This window comes from Odontomachus brunneus, unplaced genomic scaffold, assembly GCF_010583005.1.
Source record: "Odontomachus brunneus isolate Ranch 3 - 2012 unplaced genomic scaffold, Obru_v1 Obru_scaffold_149, whole genome shotgun sequence".
Classification (NCBI taxonomy): Eukaryota; Metazoa; Arthropoda; class Insecta; order Hymenoptera; family Formicidae; genus Odontomachus; species Odontomachus brunneus.
In genome coordinates this window covers 186,498-200,230 of record NW_022639599.1, presented here as the reverse complement: position 1 = coordinate 200,230, position 13,733 = coordinate 186,498, and the positions used below count along the sequence as shown (strand labels likewise).

The window sequence follows — 13,733 nt, the reverse complement described above, 5'->3', positions numbered from 1 at the left end:
CTGTATTCACGATCTGAAATTGATCAGATATCCGCCCTGTGTATTCCGTCCATTTCATCCAATTTGTTCAATCGCGCGTGGCTCGAGCCGCGTTTCACCTGTACACAATATACAAGGTGGATGCATCGGCGAATGACTTCGTGCTCAATCGCTTGAACATTGTTAATTCTCAAGTGAAAAGCGTGCCAATTCATCGGACCTCGAAGGCACAGTAAATGATTGTGCCAATTACGTGACAAGGTTGTTAGTGTAGCGTAATTTCATATCTACTGATATAATTACGTTGTCTCGAGCAATCAGGGAAAAAAATGCAAATCTTGGCTCGCGAGAACGTAAACTGTGTAAAAAGCTTGATTTTATTGGTTTGCTTTTATATGTATTCATGACGCGCAGACGATAATTTCACACGAAATAATTCATATTTCCCAAAAATCCGAATCTACTGTCAACTCTTTTGCCGACGTACAGCTTTATTTTCCATTTCTAGTGGGAGAGATTCTTACACAAGGATTCCGCGTCTTTCTAATTCTCCTGCACAATTCGATTGATCTCACGACTTAATTGTTCATTCTCCAGACAATGGAGAGCCAACAACATTCGCTTGAAAATTAACTGAAATTTAAATACAAAGGGTATTGTCGAACGGGATTCCGTTGTAAATATTTGCCAACGAACGCGATACGTTCTCGTCAGGAAAATTTCGACAGCGCAATTTCCTGACAGATAGAGAAGGAAAGAGAGAGAGAGAGAGAGAGAGAGAGAGAGAGAGAGAAAGAGAGAGAGAGCCGGTGCAACGTTCGCAAACACGAGAAACAATTCGTCTGCCGAAAGTTCGTAAAGCGAAGTACAAGTGGTCATTCACTGGCGCGATTGGTCATTCATCGGTGAGTCTTAGCCTAAACGCCGGATAAATACTGTACGCGCAATCGCGCGACATGCGCCCTCGCAACTGGGTCATCGGCGAGCACGAGCGAGCATCTGAAAATCCATTCCTGGCCTCGCCGAGTCCGTCTATCCAGGTCAGGCGAGCAGGATCGGTCTGGCCGCGCGCGCTGTCGTTTTACTGTTCGTCGATACTCGCCGTTGTCGTCATCGTCGTCGTTGTGTCTCAACGATGGGCTGGACTACACTACGTACGCGGGTCGTTAGTATTTTTTCCTGTTACATCTCTCGTCGCACAAAATCGTAGCATCTCGAATGTATCATCGTCCCTGCGCGACTCCTCACGACGTCACGAGCACGCCGAGGTCGCCGAGCACCCTGGTTGAACAGTGGCCGATAGTGTCTCCGGTGCTTGTGGTAGTTACGAACACGTGCACATGATCGTGAACGATATTTCGGATAATTGACACCGGTTAACACCGACAACGAATCAGTCGACCTGCTCCGTCCCCATTACGTATCCCCGAGCTGACGTCCATCTGCAGCCCTCTGCAGCTCGACTCAATTGCCGCAAATTGATACACGATAAAGAAGGAGCTTTTGTTCAGTATTTTTAATATTTGCGCCTTGCGCGGAATTTTTTATCAGCCAGGTCGGCAAGTTATTCGTTGTCGGTGAGACCGTACACAAAGGGAGCAACGTTGCGATCGCGAACAATGGCTGGGTATGTCCGTCAATGGTCACGGGAATCAATGAAAGTTGACACGTACGTATAATCGATGAATATGTGCCCACACGATATGGAAAATGGACCGACCGCACGGTTGTATCTCCGTGGGAAGCGCTTCAACCAGGGTGAGGGTGTATCGACGTGTGCGTTTCTTTTTTTGCTTGGGGCTAACGTGCGTTGCTGCGTAAGTACCGTGACAAAATGAGAAACTTCCAAAAGGGAACTCTCTCCCTCGTGTCGTGAGATCGAATAAATAACCTTGTGCCAGGGACGAGCGATCTCGCGGCCTGCCCTTTCGATAGCGCGTCGAAGAAGCGGGTCGCGAAAAATCGAGCTGGTGATTTATCCATTGCATTTTTTAGACGCAACCAATAGACTATTTTCGTTCGTTCGTTCGCCGAGGGACTCGCGGAAATGTCGTTCGAGGCGTCTCACAGATCACGTAGTTGCACGAAAATTTGTTATCGGATGAGTCAGTGCCGCGCGAACAAGCCCCACGTGATTCCCGTAATCGCGCGCGGAAAGTTTTCTTATTCATAAGGCGACGCATGCGGATAATAACGGGAGGCTGGTAATAACACGTGGCTATAGGCTGAGCCCGTTGGTGCCGAGCCACGTGACTATATAGTAAGACTCGCTCCTTAGTCATTCATAGCGCCATGTAAACACGCAAATTGATATACAACGAAGCATATATAGCCGCGCTCGTCGGTTACGGGTAACCTTACAGCTTAACGATAGTGGACTCTTCTCTCTCCCGATTTGCATAAACTTACACGTCCCAGATCGCATTTCACACACACGTACACACAGATTTACTGATCGATATGCGACCGAGGCTTCCTTACTTGAAACATTGCGGAATTTTTCTACAATCTTTTGACTTTCGACGTTAAATATTGACGCAGCTAACAGCGAGCTTCTTATTAAAATTTCCTTGAAGCGAAGTCTAATTGGAATTAAACGAAGGTCAGAGTCTCGTCAATATTTGCGCCTCTAAAACTTCAGTGTTGCGCCTCGATCTTCCGAAAACTCAATTACTCGAGATTCCTTCTCAGATTTCGCTATATCGACGCTGAAACATGAACCGCGTTCTCGATTCGTTTACACTCGCGGCACAACATAGCGGAAATTATTTTTGCATGAATTTTAAAGAATTATCAAGTACATAAAGGAGATTACGCAATCGTCAAACGTTCTCAAGACACTACATAGATTGCCCGCGCTTCTACGAATTGCAGAAGGAGCTGTTCGGCGGTGGAGAGGCTGGTCAACCGGACGGGGTAGCCAGTAGGAAGATGTCAAACGGCTCGACCGGAAGTCCCAAGCTCAAATGGCTGAAAGCGTTCAAGAGCCTGAAAACCAGCTCCCCCACCACGCCACCGCTGTCCGAAAAGTGAGCCACTTATTTCCTTTACTACTATCGCCAATGTCCACGTGCATGCCGCGAAAATGCCGGGAGAGTTTCCGACGCGACGGAGATGATTTTCTACCGGGCGACATCGGGAAACCATGTTCGTTCTGTGCCACTCGCGTTACTTGAACGCGAGTCTTTCGTTCGTTCCGCAGAAAAACGGATTACTCTGTTGCCCGGGTAAACGAACATCTATTGTCTTATTCCTGTGTTTTCTCTTTCCTGCTGCACTTTGTTCCGTGTCGTTGGAGAGTAGACATAGCGCGACGTGTACACTCGTGGGATTCGCAAGCTGAGCGAGATTACACGGAAGGAATCAAGCGCGATGTAAACAAAAAGCAACGAAAGACCCAAATCTTTTCCCGCAAATATTTACGAGCGCAAAATGCGCGTCTCGAATCTGCTCGTCCTCGTTTTCACGATTCCAAAGGAAATAGAAAAAGACCGTTTTGCGGATCTTACGTGAGGTTTTGCATGAACAGATGATACAGAACGAACGCTCCTTGAGAATTAGACGTCGCTGCGTCGACGAAGTGTAGATGGGAGTTTCCAGTCAATTTGAGATTTTATCCCCACTTGTTTTCTTCTCTCTTGTTATTTTAATAGAGAATTAGAATCTCTCACAGAGTTCTCTAGAACGTCAGAGTTAGCAAGGCTAAAGAATAGCGACAGCCGTAATCGCCGTAGTTCGTTGTTGCCTAACATTGATGTATTAATCGAGTTGAGCGCGAAAGTTGCCGTGCGCGAGAAAGATTCCTGTTTGCGTTTTGCTGCAAATTGCAGCACGCGGAAAACACACGCGTCGCCTTGGCAGATGCACGGAGTGCAAACGGAATTTTTCTCGCCGCACCCTCGTGCACATAGAATCGATGTTATCGAAGTAAATTCGCGAGAGACGGGACGTTCGACCGACCGACGTTCTCGTAGCGTCACTGAATCGAAGTTAATACGTGCTCCGATACTCCGGTGTGCTCTGTAAGTTTCCCAATTAGGGGAAGCATAGACGTTAGACAAAAGGGACTTTGAATAACCGTAGATACTGTTTTGCGAATGCTCGACTAATAAAGAGGAAAGCAGGCGACCATATACCACGCAGTTTCCACCGTCGTCGCGATGTCCAGGTAAGTCTTTCTTACACCCAAATATACTCGTTGTTGATACTCGTGCGATTCCGCCTGTAACACACTTGCGTGTGCGTTGGAGAAGTGGTTCAATACTACTTAGAGTGTCTTGAGGGCGAGAGATGCCACATGTGCAAATCATTTAATATCTAATAATATCAGCAAACACGCGATTCGCCTCTCGACAGTTTGTCCCTTTCTCTTTCTCTTTCTCTGAAAGAGAGATGTACGTATTGCGTTTAGCTTTAAGTGTTGAGCAGAGAATTAATTGGTTTTTCGTTTCATTCGTCCCTCGTGCAATACGTGTCGTGTGTACGCTAATTGCCTTCTTTTACGGAAATGAATTATTTCACTAAAACATGAGCTAATTACATTGAAATTCGAGCAACATCGAAACTAAAATTCTCATAAACCCCGCGCGCGTGTAACGTTTCGCTTTAACGCGATATTACTCACGCGGCTACAATTAAAATAAGGTTAAATGAAATGTAAAAGAGATAATATTGTTTCGCATTATATACATTGAATAGAAACACGCTCGCGCGCCTCATCCCTTTCGACATGAAGTCGTGCGAAACGAAGAAAAATATTGCACGCTAGCGAAGTTTCTATGCATGAATATATCATGTTTTCATTTTGCACTAATATAACGAATAAAAGTGCGTTGTAGCAACGTTCTTCCCTTCTGCGTATCGGATTATCCTTTCCAAAAAAAAAAATGGGCCGTGCAAATGTATCTCTCTTTTTTTTCCTGCTATACCCGACGCATAGTGATAAAAGTACGAAATTTCGAAATACGAGGGAGAGATAGAGAGAGAAGTGAGGGAGAAGGGGGGATCTCGATAGCTCGTGTATTTTCGCGCAAGCTTAACACGAAATTCACCTGTGCATCGAGCGCAACTCACGATTCGCCGAATCGTTATTCCGCAGCTGTACTCTCTAATACACTCGGCGAGGACTGGCGCGCGCATAACGAGCACTAGTGAACAGTAACCGTAACTTTTTTTCGCGTTCGCAAAAGAGAAAAATGATGCAAGAACGAGCCCGCTGAGCTTTCGACAAAGACGATACGATCCGAGGTGCCCGGCGCTTCAACGGCTACGATCGATTTTTGCAGGAAGAGCCTAGAGTCCGAGGGCGGGCATACCTGGCGCGAGTACACCTACCGCAAGATCACACCGTGCGACGCGTGCGGCCAGGTGCTGCGCGGCCACAGCCGTCAGGGCGTCCGGTGCCGCGGCTGCAAGGCCAACGCGCACACGGACTGCACGAACATGGTGCAGCCGGCTCTGTGCCCGAGCCTGGCGCCGAAGAAGAGCGGCGGCATACCGTTGCTGAGGCGACAAAAGACCCAGGTAGCCGATGAGGTGCCGCCGGCGTCCGAGCACAGTGAGTAACAAGCTCGTCGTGGATCCGGGGGAGAGACACGCGCGGCAAACCGCGTCTCTCTCACCCCGTTTCTGTTCCCCACGTTCTCTTTCTTCCCCGCCGCATCCACCAACGCCACCGCCAACTCCAACGCCACCGCCAGCGACACGCGACAGCTCTCTCTCTCATTGTCGAGGACGCTTTTTTTTGTTACCCTCGGTGAATGACCGCCCGGGGGGTGGCCGCCGGTCGATCTCTCGATAACATCGTTGTCTCATCAATCGGATCGGAGATTCCTTCTTTTTCTCCCCATATTTTCATTTTTTTCTCCCCTTTTGCTTCTTTCTCTTTATTGTCTTTTTTTCTCATCTCGTTCCGCGGCAGAATGTCGGTTTATGCCGAACGCATCGTTAAAAATCGCTGAAAATTCATTGGGAGGTACGTTCAAATGCCACAACGCGGGCACGTTTCGCGGTTTGTTTTGCCCGTTACGTTTTAACGCACGGCGACGGCGAGTGAGTGTATTCGGACGAAAGGGAGGGAGAGAGAGAAAGAGAGAGAGAGAGAGAGAGAAAGAATATAAATAGAAAAATGAGAATTATTAATATAAACCAAGTGCTTCCTTCGCGTCCGGAGTCAATTTTTAATTTTACAGTCGGAAAACCTCTATAGCTCGGTTCACCCCCGCGACTCCATTCACTCGCCGATATTCTACGTAACTTTTGTAAAGGGTAAAGAGAGCGACAGCGAACAAGCGTTCGCTCGTAATTTACGAAGTGCATTCACGCACAGAAAGCACAATATTTCTTATTGCCAGCTGAAGGAACGTCTTGAAACGTTCCTCTTCTGTGTATACTTAATTGAATGACATCTTTCCGCCAACTCAATATCAAATATTGGAGTAATCGTAAAAGCTTTAAATTAAGATTGCGTTAAACTCAATATTACATCCGTAGAATGCGAAGCTTCCTGTCTATCCAACGCGCGCGACGCGTTTCTCTGCGCTACGCTTTTCACCCGCAATGGTAAATCGCTCGCCGATCGCCGTTCTGTACCGCTGCGCTGTCTCTCTTATCGTTTATAAACGCAAAAAGAAAGAAAGGGAAAAAAAGGGAAGAAGAAGACAGATCGATGTGAGGGCGAGCGCGAGCCGCGAATCACGATCTTCTGAAATCGCCGAATATGAAATTGTCGGTGCGCAATTTGCATTGCTGTGTCTCTTTATCCCGTGTGGGCAGACGTGGACGCCATATACCAGGTGCTGAAGCAGGCAGGCGAGATCCGGGGAAACTCGACAAACTCACCACCTACGCCTCCCACAGCAGAACATCCCTCCTCCGGTGCAGCACCTTCGTCAGCGAGGGCTTCCTCCCATCCTTGTTCCTCGTCCACCTCTGGTAAGACGCACTACCGAATTCCCTTCGATCTTGGAACGTCCCCGATTGGAACCCCCGAAATTCTTCTGAACGATGACGGATCGTACCTCGCGCTCTTCCGCGAGTCTCCAAAATCATTGTCTCAAAATGAAAGAATTTAATCTTCTTTGACGTTTTTATTAGATTATTGATTCTTTTATTCTTATTGTAGAGATTCCTATTGTAGAAATTCCTCTTATAAGACTTTATACTGTGAAGCATAGACAAAAATTTTTAATTTCGAATTTCCGGTAGCACATCTTAAAGAAAATATAAAAAAGTCCAAAAGTCCTGAAAATGCGCTTCAATCCGCTATTGCGCGGAAACTCGTGGAATTTAGTATTGGAAATCGCAGCTCGCCTTTGACAGTCGACACGATCATAAACGTGCAATATATTGGAATAATCGGGGCGTACCGTCGTAGTACTGGAGCAAATATGTACCTCGAACATGTGTATCATAGTTTCTCCGATCTGTTTCTCCGACTGATACTGATGTTTATCGACTATTCTCGAAGAGTATATTACTTTCGTATTCTTTCGTACAAACTCTCCGTAAAAGCAGTGTGAACAGTATTTAAGTTTTCTGTTATATTGTTATTATCATTGTAGTTATACTCTGTATACTCACCATGCTCAAAAAGAGGAGAAGGTAAGAATATAGATTTTATTTTGTTGATCACATTTGTCATATTCGCGGTACAAATTCGACGTAAATTTAGAAGAAAAAATATCTTGTATCTCTAAAACTTCTTAGCTATTTTCATATTCCTACCTTCTCGTTTAATAGTTACACCGCTACGTAATTGCTCTTATCTGTTACCTTTATTAAGCACGTGTTTGTGTGTGTGCACGTCTCTTATATTATCGTGGCTCGTTGCTCCAGTACTATCAGTTCCAAGGTCGCTCTGTATCTTTATGTAAAGCCGCTCGTCTTCTTCAGGGACATGACTCGTAAAATGTTGTATTCACTGTCGGTTCTCTGTTGTACTCCTTCCTTCTTGTTCTCCTTCTTCTTCTATATGCCTATCTCTTCTTCTTCTTCTTCTTCTTCTCCCTCCTCTTCTTTCTCTACCATTTCTTCTTCTTTTTCTTCTTCGCCTTCTTCGCACATATTTTTTATCATTAAGACTAATCCGAGCGATCCTTAGAAGTAAGCCATTATCGTTGGTACTAATCGATGTTATATATATCTATAACCGCGTTATATATCGATAAGACGTTATCACTATATCTGTAGCGCCGTAGAGCGTCATGTTTCACCACAACTGTCACGCCCATGACGACGAGTGACCGTCCGTTCAATAGTGTCTCACCCGCGACGGTGATTTTCAAGAGTTTTATCTCCGGTTCGCTTTATTTCACGGATCCTGTCGAAGTATAACGAGCAGCGTCGTTAACAGTTTTGTATGTAAAATCGTGACGTAAACGTAGAGATTATCGGACGTACGCTGCCATCATTAAGTAACAATGGGCGCCATGCCCTCGCTTCACGTTCTTCATTACGAACGTGCTCGATTTTCTGAAGGAGCCTCAAGCACCACTCGGTCGAGAAAGACTCGAGGATTATGTCGAGATACAAGTTGAACGAACCGATTTTTCGGAGTCGGTTTTGTCGTCATCGTCGTCGTGGGTGCCATTCCTCGACGACGAGAGAAACACTTTATCGCTTCTCCCCCTCTTGACTTTCGTCGCGCGCTTATTACGAAAGCTTATTAAGTTTCCCTCCTCGAGTTCCCCTAATTAGCTTTCTCTCTCATATATGCGACTAGACATCTCCGCTGTAATAATGATACATAATAATAATCATGGCGATAACGGTGATGATAATGGCTATAATTGTTAGGTTGATAATAATAGCCGTAGCGTCTGTAGGATCATTCTCTTCTTTTTCGTTATTTGATCGTTCAATTATAGATTCTTTCTTACTCTGTGTTTTTCTTGCAACCGTACGCTTCTTTTGTTTCTTTTTTTGGCAAACCTACAGGTACCCTCGCGCACCGACGTGTTACTTATTCGCGACACGAAATAGCGGTACCATAGTAGGAGTATTTTCGTGCGAGTAAATAATGACAATCAGAGTGGACGACAAGGAGCGAATAACGAAAAGAGAATCTCGCCAACTAACCTCGAGGGAACAGTAACGCCAGGATTTAGGCCAGTCTGTGCTATCCTAACGACAATTATTAACGAGAATTTGTGACAAAGCTTGACCAGTTTTGCGTAACCCTCTAAACAATCTCGGCAGCGAGACCAACTGACACAAGTCTTTCCGAGAAAGAGAAAAGTCGAGAGTGAAGAGTGAGAGTGAGCGAGAGAGAGAGAGGGAGAGAAAGAGAGAGAAATGCAATTAACCGCTAGAAGAAAGAGAGAGAGACTAGAAACTATCGGTATCCTTGAAATTTGATTGATCAGGACGCGGCAGCGGTGGATCCACTTCTGGCACGCGACCCTTCGGCCAGCCCCTGATGCTGATGTCGCAGGAGTCGCCGCCGTCGACGTCCTCGCAGAAGACACCCGAGATGGAAGTGCAGCCTCAGCGCGGTGCCAATAAGAAACGATGACGATGCGTCTCGTCTGGTCGCGTCTAGCGTCGCGTCGGACGAATTGCATTCACGCGAGTGCATCTGAGTGCGTCTCCACGTGCCGACAAGGATTCCTATCTCGTGCGCGAAGAACGCATCGCAGCGTCGTCGGTCTCGTCGTTTTTCCTCCTTCCCGGCCGAGTGCCGTCGATTTTATTTATTCGTCTGTGCGCCCTGCTTCCGGCTTTCTTCTCTTTTATCCCGCATCGAGTACGGAGTATTTGATGCATATTCTTGAATGTCCCGTCATACGTTTGGATGTTCCCGGACGATTGTCGCATTCAGAAGCGAATGAGTGATTTGTAACGGAAATGTATAACGAATCTTCGACAGAAGAATCAACATATTTTTACGAATTTTAACGACTTATATTTCTTACGAATCCTATAGAAGAACCAACATACTTTTGCAATAGATATCTTATCTGGCGCCACATCTGTTTGGCATCTGTCAAATAGATCAGAGGCATCTGTTGTCTCTAATGCCACTATGAGTCAAACGATATCGACATATTGTTCCTCGAGCAGTTAGCTCTTCTGGAGAATGAAAATTTGGAGAAAGCCACGAGTACGACGCGGTTTGCAACTCATTGATAATCTCCTGTCGGTACTTTAGCTCTTTGACTTTTTCTATGAGCGACAAGCTGAGAACGAGGAATTTTCACAAAGGGGTACATTCAAGAAATATCCAAGAGCATCCATTGAATTCGCGCTGTGCGGGACGTTATAATCCATTCGCTCTAATCGACCGACAAAATTCGATCGCCGCACCTTTCGCAACGCCCGGAGAGACACTTTTCGCGCTCGCTAATTGACATTCGATAATGACAAGCACGAAGGCGACGGGTGTCAAACGGACGCGCAAACGTCGAGCAAATGTGGGCGTCGATTCTCAGTTGAGTATATCGATCCGGCTGTGCATATAGGTCGCCGTATATTATATGAGACGCGGGGAGAAGGACAACGATCGAAAAAAAAAAAAAAGAAAAAAGGTCGTGTCTCTCACGCGAATCGACGATCGAACACGAAGGCACGCCGCGCGGGGTCGCCCGGCGGTCTGTTTTCCGCCGAGGTAATTAGCCGACTGCGCGATGAGGAAGAGCGACATGGAAGCGCACACGAGGAAAATACGCCGGAGAAGCCCGGATGCGCGCAGGATCGCGTTGCTGGAAGTCACGCTGTGTAATTCCGTGCAGCAAGAGAGCGGAAAGGAATGGAAAAGGCGCAAGTATGCGATGTGGATCGATTCGCCCGTAACGGCGCGGAAGTCGCGCGCGTTCCCCTATTTATCTGTCTGTCGTTACCCCTTCGCGTTGCCCTCTTGCATCCGACGTCTCGTTCGCGACAATCCATCGCACTTAGGAGTGTTTATCGATCGGATAGACGAAAAGAGAGTACACGCGTTCTCCCCTACGTGTCGCGGAGAACGTGACGTTTCCGATATAGGACGCGCGATATATCGTGACGTATAGCTTGAATAAAAATTCAGTTTTGATGCACACGTGTGCGTATGTGCGTGTATGTGCGCGCTTGGTATGCGTCCGTTTCGAAAACGTGACACGTACAAAATCGAGACTTTACAAACGGCGGAGGATAATTCTCCAAAAAAAGATATTCGAATCTTTTGTTATTTTAAATGCCGCATTTGTTACGGAAAACGAACAATTTCGATTCATCCTCACTGCGTTTTGTTTCGCATTAGAGGCTGAATGAGCAGCAAAATCTTATTCCTCTCAACATTTGTGCGTTTTCATCGCAGAACTTTGGATTGACGACATTAGAGGCGAGAAAATGCATGTCCACAACTCTTGTTGCGTGCCATTTCTGACTGAAAAGATATTTGTGCGGAAGAATACTTCTGATCGTTTGAGCATACCTGTAAAATGCCCCGAAAACTCTCCTTTTCTATTGACAATCAAGAAGTAGCCATAAAATTAATATAACATGCGGCCCTTCTCTTTAATCTCTATATTTCCTCATGATTTTGCCGCACTCATTTTACGGCTATTTGTCAGGAGAAAAGGATAGCTTTTGAAGCATTTTACAAGTATACTCCAACGGTCTTAAGTGCTCCTTCATGCAAATGTCTCTTTGGAAACGACACGCAAAAATTTTCAGCGTGTCATTTTTCGTTTCTGATAATCCAATATAGCCGCGGCGAGTAGCCATGAGCCCTAATTGACGCACGTTTTCAAATTGGTTCGCTGCAGACACGAATTTCGACGAATATAAAGTCGCGAAATCGGATTTGCGTCGCGAAGAGCAAAGCAATCGCACTGCGTGGTTCGTTGAACGTATGTAAATACAATCCATCGGAACGGTTTACGCTTCACTGTCGATTTAAATCGATATAACACGGTCACTATCGTTTTTATGCCGTCGTGACAGCGAACGAGGTCATTTCGCTGATTCTCCGAGACATACCGGTCTCTTTATTATTGCAGCGAACGGAAAATTCGTCTCGCGTTCGTTTCAGTCGTGCTGCTGCTGAATCGCGCGCGCTTCTCCCTTCTTTTATTTCTTCCTTCGAAGTGCACAGCGAAACTTGAACAATAATCTCACAGGGAGTGTAGAACTTTGGTGTATGAGGCACGCTGTGAAATTCGACCGACATTTTTATGGACGAAATAAAATATTCTTACGTGGCAGTAAAGCCCTGGAGCGATCGAATCGTCTCTATGCGAGTCCTAAATTTTATATACGCGCCCTAAATTCACCGCGAAGAAACGTTCGTTTCGCATTCTGACGCGGGAAACTGGTCGGTCGAGTTTTCTCGCGCGGCTCATTTGTCAACGTCCTGTTCATTATCGCGCCTTATTAACATACGAATGCGATAATTTGCGGCGTCGAGGCACGCGATTATGGAATAAGAGAGAAGAAGAAGATGATTTGAAGTAACCGATCTAGCATTCTATCATGTGATCTAGAGGACAGTATGGACCAAGTGGCTTATTATCTTGTGAATTGTTGCCTAACCGCAAACGCACGTCGGGAATACCGTCTGCGAGTTCTCCCCGACACGAAAGCGTATGTAAATATTGTAAATAAAAGTGCCTCTCTCACTGCAGTGTCTGACAGCCCTTTCTTGCGTATTTCGCGTGCGAGTCGTGTCCCGTCGTAATTACGCTGCTTGCGAGCTTTTTGTATATATTTCAGTGGTATATAGGTTACTCTTAATAATTAATTGTGCCGGCAAATAATAGGTTGTTCCGCTTACTCGTGCAACTGACACTTCCACACTCGACGCTGATGGCTGACCGTCTCTTTTTTAAATTGATTTCGTCACGATTTGCGCGGGATTTCGTTTATACGGCACATTTCCAACAGTGAGATTATCGATCCATGTCGAGTTCATTATGAAAATTTAATTGGACTCGCGCTCCGTTGCTTTTTTCCTTTCAACTCCAGCGTCAAATGTCTCGCCTAAAGATCCTGTTGATATAAAGGGCTGCCTCGAAATCAAATAAACACAGACAAAATTCTCTGTATTATCCGCGTCCTTCTAATAATTAATTGTCCTCATTACTGACTTGTTTTCACGCAGAATGCGGGTAACGATTCGATATTTTTGTCGAGAAAAACTCGAATTTATTTGCAACTCACAGACGAAACTTGCAACATTTGTTTCTGCTTAAAGTCCCCATGGTACATCCCCATGGCACGTTATTCTAGCTTTATGAATTATTAATGAGAGGAGCTACGCATCGGAGCAGTTCAGAATTTGAGGCTCCACCCCTCGACGATCAGCTTCCGCTGGTCGATCGTGAGCATTTAACGTCAGCGTCGAAGTGTGGGCTCGCTTAGTTAAAGCTAACATTCTAATCGATAATTGTGGAAAACCAAGCGCCGCATAGTCCGCAACGTAGACGCGAGAGGCTGAATCTAAGGATGAAGAGCCTGAGTCTGGACTCACCGGAGGGTACCGCACATGTACGGCATCGTCCGCGCGATTACTACTCCACCGGTCAAAGGGAGACAACACCGCCCCGACACTCCGACAGCGGCAGTATCAACAGGCTGTGTGAGTAGCCGCGAATCTCGCGTGATCTGTAAATTAACGTGGCATTAGGTCGGTGCATATAAAATGGCCGATTTGCGAAGCTTCTCTCTTAGCGTACAACACTTTCGACCGTAGTCGAATTGTCGAAAATCGGCGATTTAGTTGCGCCACGCTCTCTTCAGCTTCGTTTGAAAGAGTGTATTTGCTTCATAAAGTAAAT

General features: G+C 46.0%; 1 protein-coding gene across 9 annotated transcripts in view; it reads left to right on the top strand.

Moving 5' to 3' along the window:
- The window catches only part of LOC116850570, a 61,541-nt gene that overhangs the window by 45,588 nt on the left and 2,220 nt on the right, over positions 1-13,733 (top strand). For 6 of the 9 annotated variants that reach the window (XM_032829011.1, XM_032829013.1, XM_032829010.1 and 3 more), the window contains 5 exons: positions 2,854-3,008; positions 4,094-4,147; positions 5,265-5,536; positions 6,754-6,912; positions 13,358-13,534. In XM_032829011.1, coding sequence (XP_032684902.1) covers positions 2,854-3,008; positions 4,094-4,147; positions 5,265-5,536; positions 6,754-6,912; positions 13,358-13,534 — 817 coding nt within the window. The remainder of the gene's footprint in view (positions 1-2,853; positions 3,009-4,093; positions 4,148-5,264; positions 5,537-6,753; positions 6,913-13,357; positions 13,535-13,733) is intronic. The other 3 variants (XM_032829018.1, XM_032829019.1, XM_032829017.1) reach the window with 3 other exon arrangements.